Source organism: Chrysemys picta, chromosome 1 (assembly GCF_011386835.1).
Source record: "Chrysemys picta bellii isolate R12L10 chromosome 1, ASM1138683v2, whole genome shotgun sequence".
In the NCBI taxonomy this organism is placed as follows: domain Eukaryota; kingdom Metazoa; phylum Chordata; order Testudines; family Emydidae; genus Chrysemys; species Chrysemys picta.
In genome coordinates this window covers 243,863,534-243,881,323 of record NC_088791.1, presented here as the reverse complement: position 1 = coordinate 243,881,323, position 17,790 = coordinate 243,863,534, and the positions used below count along the sequence as shown (strand labels likewise).

Here is a 17,790-nt window from a genome sequence, read left to right as displayed (position 1 = left end):
GTCATGTTAGATCAAATGAGCATGTTTGATGTCTCAGCTCAGATATTGTAGCTCATCAGTTTCAGTGTGACAGAGTAATGTAATACAGAATTCAAAAGCAGAATTTCTTTAACAAAATTTAGGTAGGTTCATCCTTCTGTCTGTGTTTTTAGGGAAGAAAGAAAAAATTAAAAGCTGTTGCTTGCATAGAGATCCCTTTTTTCTCTTAATTTTTCAGCTGATTTCTTTTTAAGGCAGGGGTGGCCAATCCGTGACTCTGGAGCCACATGCAGCTCTTCAGAAGCTAATATGCGGCTCTTTGCATAGGCACCATCTCTGGGGCTGGAGCTACAGGCACCAACTTTCCAGTGTGTCGGGGGGTACTCACTGCTCAACCCCTGGCTCTGCCACAGGCCCTGCCCCCCACTCCACCTCTTCCTGCCCCGTCCCCTGAGCCTGCCATGCCCTCACTCCTTCCCCTCCCCAAGAGCCTCCTGTTTGCCACGAAACAGCTGATCGGGAGGTGTGGGGAGAGAGGGGGAGGTGCTGATCGGCAGGGCTGCCAGTGGGTAGGAGGCACTGGGAGCTGGTGGGGGGCTGCTGACATATTACTGTGGCTGTTTGGCAATGTACATTGGTAAATTCTGGCTCCTTCTCAGGCTCAAGTTGGCCACCCCTGTTTTAAGGGTTCATTCATGTTTTTAAAAAGGCCTCTAAATTGCACTCACGATTTTGTAATTTAAATAAATAATTTAATAACAGGTTTCAGAGTAGCAGCCATGTTAGTCTGTATCCGCAAAAAGAAGAACAGGAGTACTTGTGGCACCTTAGAGACTAACAAATTTATTAGAGCATAAGCTTTCGTGGACTACAGCCCACTTCTTCGGATGCCAATCCTTTAGAATCTAAAATCTAAAGGTTTTTCATAAAAGGAAAAAAATATAGATGAGAGCTAGAATTGGTTAAATGGAATCAATTCCATACAGTAATGGCAAAGTCTTGGTTCAGGCTTGTAGCAGTGATAGAATAAACGGCTGGTTCAAATCAAGTCTCTGGAGTACATTCACAGCTGGGATGGGTCCTCAGTCATTTGTTCAGAGCTTCAGTTTGTAGCAAAGTCCCTCCAGAGGTAAGAAGCAGGATTGAAGACCACAAGTACTCCTGTTCTTCTTTTTAATTTAATAACAGTTACACCATAATAATTTAGTAATGTCTACATTCAGATATTTTCAGGATATGAATTTAGGTCAGGTTTAGGCCATGTTGTTTTAAATTTTAAAGGTTAGATAAATGAAACCACAGCTTAAATGTCCTTTTCCAACTCTGTTTTATTGTGGCTTCAAAATTATACCATGCACAGTAATGGCATTCCATCCCTCCCTCCTTTCCCTTTTGTGTTTGCTTGTCTTCCTTTGGATTTAGTGAGAGCCCTGTACATGCATCCAGGAGCAGTATTTAGCCCTAAATATTGTCCAGTATTATAATTCTGTTCCTGCACATCTAAGACTGACAGAGGAGCTCGAACATTTTTATAGCTACTTACACCTATAAGTACACTGTTTCAAGTTTCAACCCACAATTAATTTTATGACTGTGTGAAAATTGGAGGTGGCAAGCAAGCTGCAAAGTTTGGATCTGGCTCCAAATTTTTGTAAAGTTTGGGAATGTTTCAATGTGGGGTTTTAATTTGGGTTTATCTCTAGTTAAAATGGAAAAAGTGTCAAATCCATATAATAAGAAGGACAGTTTGACATAGTACATACTGGGACTCAGGAGAGCTGCGTTCTTTTCCTGGTTCTCCTATTGCCTGCTGTATTCCTTTAGACTAGTTGTTTCACCTCTATGTGCATGAGTATGGTGATACTACCTTTGTAAATGCTTTGAGATCTGTGGATGAAAAGTGCTATATATGACCATGGTGATGGTAGTATGAGAATAGCTGGACAGCCAGGTGCTGGTGTACCAGTGTTAAAATTTAGGAATAAATTTTTAACATATTTGTTTCCTTTTTGTAAATAATATGTTGGTGCATAGCAGTAAAAATGTCTTTCCTGAAACTTAAAGTATATAATTATAATTCAAACATTAAATAATCACAGAAAATATCTCTGGCTCTCTTACTTCTAGGGTCCTAAATGATGAAGAGCCAGGGATCCTTTCTGAATGGAAAGATGGGGGCACTTTCCAACATATATACACCGCTTGAAATAAAATGTTATATATCACCTAGCTCCCTTACAGTTAAAGCTTAAAGTAAAGGGCAAGTACTTATAGTAAAGAAACAAGTTCATATTTTAGGAGTTGAACACTACATCACAAATTTTTTGTATTTTAGCTAGAAGAACAACACCTCTTTTGGAATATATTAAAAATAGAAAATTAGAAAAGCAGGTAGGTCCAGACTTTTGACTGAAGCTAAACTTTTACGTTTCAAGTATGTTTTGCATTTGAAAAATTTTATATACAATCTTTTGCAATTCTTCAGAGGATACGAGAAGAAAAAAGGGAAGAACGAAGGAGGAGAGAATTAGAAAAGAAACGTCTGCGAGAGGAAGAGAAAAGAAAGCGCAGAGAAGAAGAAAGACGTAAAAGAAAAGAAGCAGAGAAGCAAAAGAAAATTGCTGAAAAAGAAATAAGGATCAAGGTACTTTTAAGGAAAAAATAAAATTATTCTTCATTTGAAACTATACAGAATTTATTTTTCTGTCTCCCCCTAACTTCCAAAGTATAGAATCATAGAATATCACAGTTGGAAAGGACCTCAGGAGGTCATCTAATCCAACCCCCTGCTCAAAGCAGGACCAATCCCCAACTAAATCATCCCAGCCAGGACTTTGTCAAGCCTGACCTTAAAAACCTCTAAGGAAGGAGATTCCACCAGGTAACCCTAGGTAACCAATTCCAGTGCTTCACCACCCTCCTAGTGAAAACGTTTTTCCTAATATCCAACCTGAACCTCCCCCACTGCAACTTGAGACCATTACTGCTTGTTCTGTCATCTGCCACCACTGAGAACAGTCTAGATCCATCTTCTTTGGAACCCCCTTTCAGGTAGTTCAAAGCAGCTATCAAATCCCTCCTCATTCTTCTCTTCTGCAGACTAAGTACTCATATCAATTGGGCAGAATAAAGGAAGATCTAACTCAGGTCCCATGATTAGAAGTTTGTCAAGGCAGGGACAATTGGGATTTTAGGATTTTTTAATATCCCTTTTTTTGAACTACTATTTTTCTGATGTTGTTCCTCTGACTTTGCTTTTTGCTCATATTGTAGCCATGTTGTGGAACCCCAGCATAAAGGTTGAAAGGCCTCTGGATTACTGTAGGGCTTCTACATTTTTTCTGTTATCCATGAGTTTAGAGTTCTTTACCACCTCTTGTTGACTAGGGGCCAGATTAATCTGTGGTGTAACTCTATTGGCTCAGAGGAGTTACACCTTGGATGAGTTTGGCCAGAACCCCCACTAATCTAAAATCTGAGTCTCCCCCTTGACAGCAGAATGATCCGTTTGTGGATCCACTAGCTTTGCCCTCTGAACCACTCTTTAGATTCATGGAAAAGTACCTTATTTCTAGGGCTGTCAAGCAATTAAAAAAATTAACTGCGATTAATCTCACTGTTAAACAATAGAATACCATTTATTTAAATAGTTTTGAATGTTTTCTACATTTTCAAATATATTGATTTGAATTACAACACAGAATACAAAGTGTACAGTGCTCACTTTATTTTTATATATAATATAAATATTTTATATTTATATTTATTACAAATATTTGCACTGTAAAGAAACAAAATAAATAGTATATTTCAATTCATCTAACACAAGTACTGTAGTACAATCTATCATGAAAATTGAACTTACAAATGTAGAATTATGTACAAAAAAACCTGCATTCAAAAATAAAACAATGTAAAATTGTAGAGCCTGCAAGTCCACTCAGTCCTACTTCTTGTTCAGCCAATCGCTCAGACAAACAAGTTTGGTTACAATTTGCCAGGAGATAATGCTGCCTGCTTCTTGTTTACAATGTCATCTGAAAGTGAGAACAGGCGTTCGCATAACACTGTTGTAGCGGGCATTTCAAGATACACCTCTACCCTGATATAACGCGACCTGATATAACACGAATTCTGATATAACGTGGTAAAGCAGTGCTCCGGGGAGGCGGGGCTGCACACTGCAGCGGATCAAAGCAAGTTTGATATAACGCGGTTTCACCTATACGGTAAGATTTTTTTGGCTCCCGAGGACAGCGTTATATCGGGGTAGAGGTGTATTTAAGTGCCAGATGTGCTAAAGATGACGAGTTCTGCTCGATAACAATCCAAAGCAGTGTGGACCGACACATGTTCATTTTCATTATTTGAGTCAAATGCCACCAGCATTTTCTTTTATGGTGGTTCGTGTTCTGTAGTTTCCACATCAGAGTGTTGCTCTTTAAGACTTCTGAAAGGATGCTTCACACCTCATCGCTCTCAGATTTTGGAAGGCACTTCAGATTCTTAAACCTTGGGTCGGGTGCTGTAGCTATCTTTAGAAATCTCACATTGATACCTTCTTTGCGTTTTGTGAAATCTGCAGTGAAAGTGTTCTTAAAATCAACAACATGTGTTGGGTCATCATCTGAGACGCTATAACATGAAATATATGGCAGAATGCGGGTAAAATAGAGCAGGGGACATACAATTCTTCCCCAAGGGGTTCAGTCACTAATTTAATTAACGCATTATTTTTTTAATAAGCGTCATCAGTATGGAAACTTGTCCTCTGGAATGGTGGCCAAAGCATGAAGGGGCATATGAATCTTTAGCATATCTGGCACGTAAATACCTTGCAATGTCGGGTACAAAAGGGCAATGCAAATGCCTGTTCTCACTTTCTGGTGACATTGTTAATAAAAAGAGGGCAGCATTATCTCCTGTAAATGTAAACAAACTTGCTTGTCTTAGCAATTGGCTGAACCAGAAGTAGGACTGAGTGGACTTGTAGACTCTAAAGTTTTACATTGTTTTGTTTTTGAGTGCAGTTATGCAACAAACAAAAAAACTACATTTGTAAGTTGCATTTTCACAACAAAGAGATTGCACTGCAGTACTTGAATGAGGTGAATTGAAAAATACTATTTCTTTTATCATTTTTACAGTGCAAATATTTGTAATAAAAATAATATACACTTTGATTTCAATTACAACACAGAATACAATATATATGAAAATGTAGAAAAACATCCAAAATATTTAATACGTTTCAAACAGTATTCTATTGTTTAACAGTGCGATTAAAACTGTGATTAATCGCAATTAATTTTTTTAATCGTGATTAATTTTTTTGAGTTAATCGCATGATTTAACTGTGATTAATCGACAGCCCTACCTATTTCCTATATAAAATCCATATTGTTATATTTTATTATATTGGGTCTCTTTCTAAAAACTGTATTTTAATCTGAGTTTATTTTCACATAACTCTCAACAGGACACTATGGTCTCATTAACTACATGGTATTCATCAAAAAGAATGAATGAAATATTGCATCAAATATGACTAACACCATTGAGATTAGATTCCAATTGTAAGCAGAGTAATTAGGGACATATAGTAGACTTTACATGTACTGAAAAGATATATTTAAATTGAATTGTATGAACTTACATATGCTGACTTACAGCTCTCCATAGTAGTACAATATTCTGATGTAACATAAGTATACAAGTAACTTATTAAGATTATACCAGTATTTTATATTTTTCTTTAAGATAAAAATAAAAAAAAATTGTTAAGAAACATACATTACAACAATTAGGGCTAAAAATGGTGTGGTTATCAAATTGCACTGTTCTTTCTAATATATGTCTAAGATTAATAGATAGTGGCTACATCCATATTTTATGCTATTAATCAGTCCAGTCATGCAAAGCCTTATTTCTAAGAATTAAAGGTAATGGAAAGAACGATTCACATGACTAAGGTTTGCAGGATTGGCCCCAAAATTTATAGGGTGCTTTGAAGACATAACTTGGTATATAATTAATAATATGCAGTGTACCAGTATTGTAAATATGCATGTTTGTGCAACAAGACAAGAAACACATTCTACATCTTCACATTCCAAGAAAAGGAAAATCACTATCCACTCCAAAATGTGTTATGCAAAAGTCATTAAATATTACTCAGATATTACTCATATAGAGTTTTGAATATTACTCATATAGAGTTTTGAAAGGTAGTTTCACCATTAAAAGGCCAGGAAAATAATCTCTATTTTACAAGTAACTTGGGATGTCATAAGAGGAATTTGTTGCTATGTTGGATATTAGATAGACAAGGTGGGTGAGATAATATCTTTTATTGGACCAACTTCTGTAGGTGAAAGAGACACGCTTTTGAGTTTACACACAGCTCTTCTTCATGTCTGGGAAACATCCTCAGAGTGTCACGGTTAAATATAAGGTGGAACAGATTGTATAGCATAAGTAATTAACGTGTATTTCAAGGGACCATTCAAGGTGAAGTGGCCCGTTAACTCCCCTGAGTCATATGGGGGAAAGGATGGGATGGAGGGGGAGGTTGTTAGTGGGTTATAGATTGTTGTAATAAGCCATAAATCCAATGTCTTTATTCAAGCCATGATTTTTAGTGTCTAGCAAAGTTATGAATTTAAGCTCCAAGGCTCGTCTTCTGAAAGCGTTGTGCAGGTTTCCTTTGAGGATGACAGCTAGTAGGCCAGATATAGAGTGATTGCTTTGTGACAAGTGTTCACTCACAGATGATATAGTGTTTTCATCTTTTATCATTTTCCTGTGTGAGTTCATTTGAGAGCATAGTGATTGTCTGGTTTCACCCACATAGTTGTTATTGGGGGCAATATATACTAACTGGTATGTCTCAAGCTGCTCATTTGTTGCCAGATTTTGTAAATTACCTAGAGAAGTGAAGGGTAATCCCTTTTTCTTTGAAGTATTATGGCAGTTTTGCCTTTGATTTCAATGGTAGTAAGATCGGGCCCTCTTATGCTATGATTTCAACACATACAGTCTTTTACCTGTCTCTGAGCTACGCCATAATTATTTATAGCTAATACCTAGGAGAAGAAAGTAGGTAAGCATGCATTTTCCAGAGTTTTTTTATGAAGTCATATTTTAAAGCTGCATGATTTGTATTGTACTCTAGTTATCCATTAATATAAGTAAACTGCCTTTTAAATGTCTATTTTAATGTTGTGCTTTGCAAAAAAATTAAATCACTAAAATAAAATCTGAATGAAATAGGTTTTACAAATTATCATCACCTGGTATACATTGGTATATTACAAAAAGAAGTTGTTGAAATGTCTGAAGTGCATAAAATGTATACCTTAATACAAACATTATTTCATAGCTTCTTAAAAAGCCTGAAAAGGGAGATGACCTGGCCAGTGAAACGAATAAGGAAAAAGGAGAAGAAGCTGATATTGAAGAAAGCAAATGGGAAAAATCACCTGGATCCGGGAGTATAAAATCCAAGCCATTGGAGGGCTCACCAAAGGAACTTAAGGAAAAGTAAGTAATGTTTATCTTATAAGGTTGCAACTTGGATCCTTGAATTTTGAGATCTTAATTGGTACTTAAGTGGTGAATTGTCCTTGTGCTGATTCTCAGCACAGGGATGGATTTTGCTCTGTGAATGTGGCCATCTACATCTTTTTCTCTTAGTTTTCCTATTTGTAAAATGGATGTAGTAACAACTTACCTCCCTGAAAGGGGTATTGCAAGGCATAAGTAATGAATGTCTGTACAGTGCTTTTGAGATCCCTTGTTGAAAGGTGTTATGTAAGTATGAAACATCATTGATAGTCCATTGCTATTTCACTAAAGTGTTCAAGTGCTTGTCAGTATTGCTGGAAAGTCCTAAAAGGCATAAGAACATAAGAACGGCCGTACTGGGTCAGACCAAAGGTCCATCTAGCCTAGTATCCTGTCTACCAACAGTGGCCAATGCCAGGTGCCCCAGAGGGAGTGAACCTAACAGGTAATGATCAAGTGATCTCTCTCCTGCCACCCATCTCCACCCTCTGACAAACAGAGGCTAGGGACACCATTCCTTACCCATCCTGGCTAATAGCCATTAATGGACTTAACCTCCATGAATTTATTCAGTTCTCTTTTAAACGCTGTTATAGTCCTAGCCTTCACAACCTCCTCAGGCAAGGAGTTCCACAAGTTGACTGTGTGCTGTGTGAAGAAGAACTTCCTTTTATTTGTTTTAAACCTGCTGCCCATTAAAAAGGCTCAGCTCCATCTTCACACAGCAGAATATTTTTAGTTCCACTGAAATGGATAGACAGGAAGGTTTGCTTGTTATATAATAGCAATAATATTAATGACACAATAATATTCTCCACTTCATTTTGTTGCATAATCAACTACAACTTCATTTCTTCCTATAATTTTAGTGCTATGAAACAATCACATATTCAACCTTAATAAGAGTTATGTGCATTCATTCAAAGGAGAATGTACTTCAACATCTTAGCAATGCACTGACAAATTTGCTATTTTGACTTCTTCATAGTTGTTAAATGAATGAGGGCATTCTACAGGGTAAACTGCAAACAATCTTTCGTACCAGCTGTTATGTATTTTACTATTATAAAGATCTGCTCTTAAGGCTTCTGAAATATTTACATAGAAACTTAAGCTGAAATTAATGATAGAGTGCAAATTCCTCTGATCCAATTTGAATCAAAGGAAAATGTAATATTTGGCAGGACAAGCTAACCTCATGTCATTGTAACAATTTGACAGATATATTTATTATTTTTTTATCTGACAATGGGCATTTTTGTGAGTATTTATTTAATAGCTTTAGAAATATGTTTCTTCATGCACCATTCAACAGAAAGAATTAATATTTTGTGATTCCTCTTTAATGATGATTAACTTCCAACTTCTGCAAAAACTGCAGAGGTCCTCCATGGCCAGTTCTGCAAATTCAGTGCTGCAGGGGCTTGAACTCCAGCTACAACCCCTCTTGAGAATGGTCAGTTGATCTGTGACTAGGGTTACCATATCTATTAAATAAAAAAAGAGGACCCTCCACGGGCCCTGGCCCCGCCCATTTCCCCAGTCCCGCCCCAACTCCGCCCCTTCCCTGCCCTAACTCCGCCCCATCCTCCCTCCCACTCCCAGCCACGCGGAAAGGGCTGCCCGAGCGCTACTGGCTTCACGGTTTGCCGGGCAGCCCCCAGACCCTGCGTCCCCAGCCGGCACTTCCCCAGCGCAGCTGGAGCCCGGGAGGGGAAGCGCCCAGCTGGGGGCGCAGGGTCTGGAGGCTGCCCGGCAAACCGTGAAGCCGGTAGCGCTTGGGCTTCGGGCAGCCCCCTTGCCTCCGGACCCTGCGCCCCCAGCCGGGCACTTCCCCTCCCGGGCTCCGGCGGTGCAGGGTCCGGAGGCATGGGGGCTGCCCAAAGCCCGTAGCGCTCGGCTCTTAAACAGAGCCGAAGAGTCGGGGAGGGGCAGAGCCGCCGTGGCTGGAGGCTCTGTTCCTCCCCTGACTCTTTGGCTCTGTTTAAGAGCCAAGCTGCCCCAGCGCTACTGGCTTTGGGCAGCCCCCATGCCTCCGGACCCTGCGCCGCCGGAGCCCGGGAGGGGAAGTGCCCGGCCGGCGGCTGGGGTCCGGAGGCAAGGGGGCTGCCTGAAGCCCATAGCGCTCGGGCAGCTCAGCTCTTAAACAGAGCCGAAGAGTCAGGGGAGGAGCAGAGCCGCCATTTTCCCGGACATGTTCGGCTTTTTGGCAATTCCCCCCCGACGGGGGTTTGACTGCCGAAAAGCCGGACATGTCCGGGAAAAAGAGGACGTATGGTAACCCTATCTGTGACATTTCAGTGACCTCTCTCACCCCAATCTCTGCAGCAGCCCAGAAGGAGCGGCTGTGGAGATGGGTGGGCTTCCCAGCATGTAGTGGGATGAGCACCTTCCAGTGTTGCCAACTCTTGGGATTTTTTTCATGAATGATGGGATTTCAGATGGGGATGGATCTTGTCTTATGATGATGCAAAAAGCTCCAGTCCCCTCACAAAATGCAGCTCTGCAGAAGCTCCCCTCTCTGCTTGCTGTTTTTGCAGGAGTGGAGAGGAGAGGAGTGAGCAAAAAGCTCAGCAGCCCATTGCAGCTCCACCACTTTCTCTCCCTTCCCCTACTGTAATCTCATCCACGCTCCCCCTAACACCTAGCCTGGGAAGGGGCAGAGAAGGGTGAGGAGCCCCTGGAGTTGCCCCTCCAGCCTCAAAGGGGAAGAAGGGACCCTGTGTCAGCCCGCACCCCAGGCCTGAAAGAAGGGGGTGAAGAACTTAAGAGGAGCAGAGCAGTGGCGTAGCCAGGTTCTGAGAGCAGGGGGAGCAAACGTTAAAAAGGCACCCCCCCCTTGGCTCCTCCTCTGGCCATGCCCCCTTGGCTCCTCCTCCGGCCGCTCCGCGCCCCCCCATCTTGGCTGGCTCCTCCGGCCGCGCTACGCCCCCCCACCCCCATGGCTCCTCCGGCCGCGCTGCGGGCTGCCATGCTGCGCCCCCCTTCGCTCCTCCAGCCGTGCCGCGCCCCCCCCATGGCTCTCCCGGCCGTGCCGTGCCGCCCCCGCGGCCCCCCTCCCTGTGGCTCCTCCAGCCATGCCACTCCCGCAGTCCCCCCCATGGCTCCTCCGGCTGCGCCGCCCCACCCCCATGCCTCCTCCAGCCGCGCTGCGGGCTGCCATGCTGCCCGCCCCCATGGCTCCTCCGGCCGCACTGCAGGCTGCCATGCTGCACCCCCCCTCGCTCCTCCGGCCGCGCCGCACTCGCTCCTCCAGCCACACCGCCCCCCACCCTCCCATGGCTCCTCCGGCCGCGCTGCGGGCTGCCATGCTGCACCCCCCCCTCGCTCCTCCAGCCGTGCCGCGCCCCCCCCATGGCTCCCCCGGCCATGCCGTGCCGCCCCCACGGCCCCCCTCCCCGTGGCTCCTCCAGCCATGCCACTCCCGCAGTCCCCCCCATAGCTCCTCCGGCTGCGCCGCCCCCCCCCATGCCTCCTCCGGCCGCGCTGTGGGCTGCCATGCTGCCTGCCCCCATGGCTCCTCCGGCTGTGCCGTGCTGCTCCTGCGGCCTCCCCCAGGGCTCCTCCAGCCGTGCCGCCCCCTCTTGCCTGCAGGAGCCCAGCGCTGGTGTAAAGAGACACAAACAGCTCCTGCTCCCAATTCCCTACTTTGGGTGACTTTGGGTGTACTGAGCATGCTCACCCGAACTGAGCATGCCCAGTAACCTTCGCTGTTGCCACTGCCCTCTCTCTGCCGGCCCGGCAGGCCAAGCTTCAGAGCAGAGCGTGGGCCCCGCCCCCTGGCGCCATGGTAAGCCCTAACTAAGGCGCCGCTTTTGTAAAATGTGCTGAGGGGAAGCGGCTGCTTCCTCTGCACCTCCCTAGCTATGCTACTGGCGAGGTGAGGCTGGTGATGGGAGGGAACTGAACTGGGAGAGGCTGAACTGATGTTGGAGGCTGGGGAGGTGTGATCTGGGGCTAGTTCTGAACTGATTGTGGAGGCTGGGGGACTGAACTAAGGGGGTGAGGACTGATGGGGGCTGACCTGGTGGGGGAAGGGCTGATGCAGGAGCTGAACTATTGGGGGTTAGGGTTGGGTGGGGACAGAACTAATGGAAAGATTGGGGGACAGGATTAATTTCAGGGCAGGGGACTGGAAGGCGTAGGGGCCAAAATCACCTTACTGAAAAATTTGGGAGAGTGAGCAACATTGAATGTCACATACACATACCAGGAATGGGTAGGGAGAGTTCAACCATCAAAAGACAGACCAAAAAAACACAATATAATCTTTTTTAAAAAAAAAACAGGATTTATGGGGGGGTCTGACCCATGATATTTTGATTTCTTGAGGTTGGCAATGCTGCATCCTTTACAAATATTTCCAGCATTTTGTGTTTCATTGCAAGCAGGTTACAGGCAGGATTGACCCCTAAGACAGACATATTGGAAAGGTTTATGTACTAGGAGAGATCATTAAAATTTTACACTTCTGCAGTGCTTTTCAATGAAGGATCTCAGAGTGCTTTGCAAGCATGAAAAAATGAGTCTCAGAACATTCCTATGTAGGTAAACTACTATTACGTCTATTTTACAGATGGACAAACTGGAGCACAGAGTGCTTAAGGAGTCACAGTGAATCAGAAGAGTGAGAATTAAATTCTAGAAGTCTTGACTCCCACTTCCCTGCTGTAGACTAATAACATATGTATTACTCTGTACCACATGGGGATCTTCTAAAGTTTTCTATCGAGCAGTATGCAGGGAAGTGCAAATGTAACTTTACCACTTGTATTTTTAGGGATGTACCTCTTGGAGATGCAGAGCAAGAAATGTTCTCGTAACGGCAAATAGAAAAAGTAAAGAGAATTTGTTCAATAAAATACAAATGTTGAACTAACTAGCTTAACAAATGCTACATTTAACATCTATATGTATTAATAATACCTAACTTTTATGTAGCACTTTTCATCCATTGATCTCAAAGTTCTTTACGAAGTAGGTAAATATCATTATTCTTGTTTTATAGATGGGGAAACAGAGGCTCAGAGAGATGAAAGTTATTTGCCCCAGGCTACTCAGCAGAAATAGAACTCCCAGTCTAGTGCTCTATCAACAAGGCCCTTCATTTTTGGTTTTTACCAATTTTTACTGAAAAATCCCCTGGTTTCACTAAAGCTATTATTCATTTTTTACCAATTTTCACCTGTATTTTGGACCACTCAAGTACATTAAAATACTGACTGTTAAGAAAATCCAATACTTTACATTAGGTAGATGTTTTTATGTTAATAATAAATTAATCTAAATGCGAGGGTGTCTATTAAAGTAAGGCAGTGTAGTGAACGATACACACATTCATGTATGTGCACACATATGTCCGTTCTCTAGTCCTAAAAAAGGAAGTGCTGGAACTCCCTAGATCTGGCTCCCTGCTTCGGAAGAAGAGCTGGTGGCTCAGTAACCTGGGAAGCCATCTCTTTTTCTGAAGTAGGAGCCAGATCAGAAGTACTCTTATTTTTCTCTTCTTTTTTTTTTGGTCTTCCCATCCCGGAATATTAACCCTGATATTTACCCAGAAAATTGTGCTCAGATTTTTTGCACCAATTTTCACCTGTTTTGTAAATTTTTGCAATAAACACTGATAAATTCCTGGGGAATTATAAACAAAATAAAAACCAAAAATGAAGGGCCTTGTCTATCAAGTAAGCCCCACTGCCTCATTATCATTATCTTTGGCTAAAGGTTTCAGATACCTGGTGCAATCCTCTAAGGTGCTGAGCATCTCTTGAGAGATAATAAGAACCTTCCCTTCATGCTGCTTAGTGGGAATTGAGGGCATCAGCAGCTCTCAGCAGATACTCAGCACCTTTCAGGATTAAATCTATTATTTGAGAATACGGCTTGTATGTGTTAATCCTTTGGCAGAGCAACATAACATTTACAACAGACCCTTTATGTGTGCCAGGGCATTGATTTAGTGTTTCAGGTGTAACGCAGCATTCTTAAGGCTGTACAAGTATAGTAAATTTTACCTTTTTCGTTCTGAGTGCTTTTTAAATTGTGATGAATGGTGCTGTTTACCAAGTAATTGGCTATGATCTACTCCAATTGGATTGAGGATCACAGTTGAACTGTTATTTGTAGACTGAAAAAGCAGTAATGCGTTATGACCAAAGATGGATCTGAGAGTTTGATTGCCTATTACAGATCACTTTTTAAACTACGGGAACAATAGCTTCTTCTTTGAGTGCTTGCTCTTGTCCATTCCATACTAGGTGTGTGTGCTCGTCACATGCACTGATGCCAGAAGCCCGGTATAAGGGGCGCCGCCAGCTCTCCCCACTCTCAGTTCCTTCTTGCCACCAGTGATGGTGCTGGAACGTCTGCTGCTTTGGCTAGCACTGTTTTGTTCTCTGTTCTTGCGAACTTAGAAAACCTGTAATATAGTTGTATATAGTTAGTAGTTTATCAGTTACCCTTAGTAGTAGTTCTTAGTTCTGAACGGGACTCAGCCAGGGGACTGGGCATACCCCTGTCCCCAGGCTTTAAGTCCTGCGATCGCTGCAAACGGCCTATGCTCATCAGCGATCCACATACCAGCTGCCTAAGGTGCGTAGACGAAGAGCACATAAGTGACAAGTGCCGTATCTGCAAGTCCTTTAAACCTAGGACGAAGAATGAGCGCAATATCTGTCTAAGAGCACTCCTAATGGAGTCGGCACTCACTCTGGCACCAGAGCAGCAGTCCAACTCCATACCAAGCACCACAGCCTCCGTGCGCAGTGCTCCGCTGGCGCCGTCCACAAGTCAGCACCGGTCCTCCTCCATGGCTCCGGTCAAGAAGCCGAAAAAGACTGTGAGGGGAAGATCTCCTACCTCCCATAAGGGAAAGGAGAGAACTGGTGGGTCAGCCACGACCCATGCCAGGCAGCTCAATGCCCCCTTCAGGAAGTCAGGCCCCAACTCAAGTCGAGTGGTGCAACCCATTTCATACTTTGCCTGCGACTCTGGATAGCAGTGCAGACCCGGATAGCTTCAGGTGCCCGAAGCCCTTCATGCAGCTCAGGAGATCCTGACTCTCCCGGTGCCGCCCACACCGGCTCCAGTGATACCCCGGTCTTGGGGAAAACCCGCATTGGGACCTCTGCGTGTATCCCCACCTCAGCAGCACCGTTCCCCATCTAGAGGGACGTCCCACCATCACTCGCCTGCCTGAAGCTGTCACGCCTCTGGACTGGAGAGACAGGCTCAGCGGAGCTCTCTGCGCAGGGGGCACCGATCAAGGGACTCGAGGCATACCTCGCCGGCAGATTGGCACAGACCCTCTGAGGCACGCGCCACCCGACAAGAGCTCCCAGGCACAGAGGCTGGCACCATGGTACCCGTGGAACTCTTGGGGGTTCACCCAACCTTCCCAGGCTGCCCGATCAGCACTGTGAGACTCAGAAAGGCCAGAAAGGCCAGCGGTCTGGGTTTCCCATGCCCCTCTGGTGCTCGAGGCTTCGGGGGGTAAGACCCCACAGGTCCAGGGGGAGCCAGGGGGGGCAAGCTGCTGGACCACCAATGGACGTAGCGGTTCCCGTGGCACTGGCATTGTCCTTGTCGTCATTAGTTCTGCATGGTTTCCGTGGCCTCCATTATCCCCTCCCTGGATCTGGGAGACTGGTATTCCACCCTCGACTTGAAGGACGAATACTTCCACATAGCGATCTTTCAAGGACACAGACGCTTCCTCTGGTTTATGGTGGGGCCCTACCGCTACCAGTTTGTGGTTCTCCCATTCGGCCTGGCGACAGCATCAAGGGTGTTTACCAAATGCATGTCGGTGGTAGCGGCTTACCTCAGGTGCCAGGGTATCCAGATCTACCAGTACCTCGACGACTGGCTCGTCAAGGGCAGCTCCAGGTCTCAAGTCCAAAGGGATGTCGTGGTGCTTCAAGTCACGTACCATTCCCTGAGCCTACTGGTAAACAACAAAAAGTCGATGTTAGTGCTGGTGCAGAGGATAGAGTTCATCGGAGTGGTCCACAACTTGTTCCTGCCACTGGCCAAGTGGACGAGGTTTTCCCGCTGGGCGTCTGAACGTGGCATCTCTCCCTCGTGTTCTTCCATATAGGCTGTCCTGGACTACCTGCTCCATTTGAGGAACCAGGGCCTGGCGCACTCTTCCATTAGAGTGCATCTTGCGGCCATCTCCACTTTTCACCCACCAATCCAAGGACAGACGGTGTTCTCCCATGAGATGATGGTCAGATTCTTGAGAGGGCTCAAGAGACTCTTCCCGCAGGTATGGGCTCTTGTCCTGCAGTGGGATCTTAACTTGGTCCTCTCTAGGCTCACTGCCCCGCCTTTTGAGCTGCTGGGTTCCTGCTCCTTTTCCCACCTGTCATGGAAGGTCGTGTTCCTGGTGGCAGTGACGTCTGCGAGACGGGTCTCTGAGATTAAAGCCTTGACCTCAGAACCACTGTACACGGTCTTCTACAAAGACAAAGTTCTGTTGCAGCCCCTCCTGGCCTTCCTGCCGAAGATGGTATCCACCTTCCATATGAACCAGGGCATCTTCCTCCCAGTGTTCTGTCCCAAACCGCACAAGACCAGTGAAGAGAGGCGTCTTCACGCGCTGGATGTCCAAAGGGCCTTGGCTTTTTACTTAGAATGTACTAAGCCTTTCCGTAAATCAACTCAGCTCTTCATCGCTACAGCAGATAGGATGAAGGGCCTTCCAGTGTCCTCACAGAGGATTTCCAATTGGATTACCTCATGCATAAGGGCCTGTTATGGGTTCCGTTGCTGCCAATTGTCAGAGCCCACTCGAGAGCTCAGACATCTTCGGTGGCCTTCCTGGCACACGTCCCTATCCAGGACATCTGTAGAGCCGCAACATGGGCCTCTGTTCACATATTCACAGCTCAGTACACTATCACTCAGCAGGCCAGGGGCGATGATGGGTTCGGCAGAGCTGTGTTGCAATCTACACGTCCGTGAACCTGCCTCTGTTGGCACAGCTTGGGATTCACCTAATATGGAATGGACATGAGCAAGCACTCAAAGAAGAAAAGACAGTTACCTTTTCCGTAACTGGTGTTCTTTGAGATGTGTTGCTCATGTCCACTCCACAACCTGCCCTCCTTCCCCACTGTTGGAGTTTCCGGCAAGAAGGAACTGAAAGTGGGGGGAGCTGGCGACGTCGCTTATACCGTGCCATGCAGGCGCCATTCCAGAGGGTGCCAGAGCCAGTCCCCTACGGATACTGCTAAGGGAAAAACTTCCAGGACCAGTGATGTGGCGAGCACACACACCTAATGTGGAATGGACATGAGCAACACATCTCGAAGAATACAAGTTATGGAAAAGATAACTGTCTTTTTCACCTATAAATGAAAACCTCAATATGCACCCGCACACACATACGTATTGTTTAAAACTGGGTTAAAACCCCTTAAACTGATGATTGTAACAGGCACCTTCATTCAGCATAAATGTAAGAAACAATAGTGGACTCCAAGACAAAGGCATGCCCAAGACCACTCAGGAATTCTAATGAGGTTGGGTGGAGAGAGCGAGAAAGTCAGCCGGAACACACAGCTAGGAGCACAACCCTGGAAAAGGCCTAGAGAGAGAGCTTTTGGAGTCGGCTGGTGAGGGGTGGTACTGGCTGAAGGAATTTTTGATGCTATGAGCAAAGACATTGTCACCTGTTGTTTGGTTCCTCCTGTGTTAGGGAAACATAACTTTGTAAATAAACAATATTGCATAAAAAGTACCAGGCTCCATCTTCCATTTCTCTTCCCAACTGCAACAATGCACCGGGCCCTGAACTTTGACTAGTTGCTCATAAGTCTCCTCCCTCTTTATTTCCCCTAATTTTCTGCTTTCTCCTTCCCTGATAGCCTAACCTCTTCCTTCTCTCTAGCTTTTTAACTATTTTATTGTTATCTCACCCTTACCTAACTGTTCCTTACAATGGATTCTTTACAAAGCTACCCCAGCCACTACTGAGCTTGAATTTGCTCTCCCCGTCAGCTGCCGTCCTCTGAGCCATCTTTAGGCAAATCCACCCTGCCAACTGCATTCCTGCAGCACTTCTAATTGAGGCTTTCTCTGTGCTTGGTAATGGACAGAGTAGGAAGCAGGGTGCCAAGCAGATTCTGCAGGAGCTAACCTAAAAATATTCTTCCAGCTTAAAGCTGAAAAGGTAGAGGGAAACAAAATAGGCATGGTTAGTCAGACCCTGGAGAGCTAAAGTAATATTTACTGGTAATA

The 17,790-nt window shown here is 44.7% G+C and overlaps 1 protein-coding gene across 7 annotated transcripts in view; it reads left to right on the top strand.

The window, feature by feature from the left end:
• The window catches only part of UPF3A (UPF3A regulator of nonsense mediated mRNA decay), a 52,905-nt gene that overhangs the window by 24,778 nt on the left and 10,337 nt on the right, over positions 1 to 17,790 (top strand). For all 7 annotated transcript variants that reach the window (XM_005295909.4, XM_065580988.1, XM_005295911.4 and 4 more), the window contains 3 exons: positions 2,315 to 2,370; positions 2,465 to 2,623; positions 7,361 to 7,521. In XM_005295909.4, coding sequence (XP_005295966.3) covers positions 2,315 to 2,370; positions 2,465 to 2,623; positions 7,361 to 7,521 — 376 coding nt within the window. The remainder of the gene's footprint in view (positions 1 to 2,314; positions 2,371 to 2,464; positions 2,624 to 7,360; positions 7,522 to 17,790) is intronic.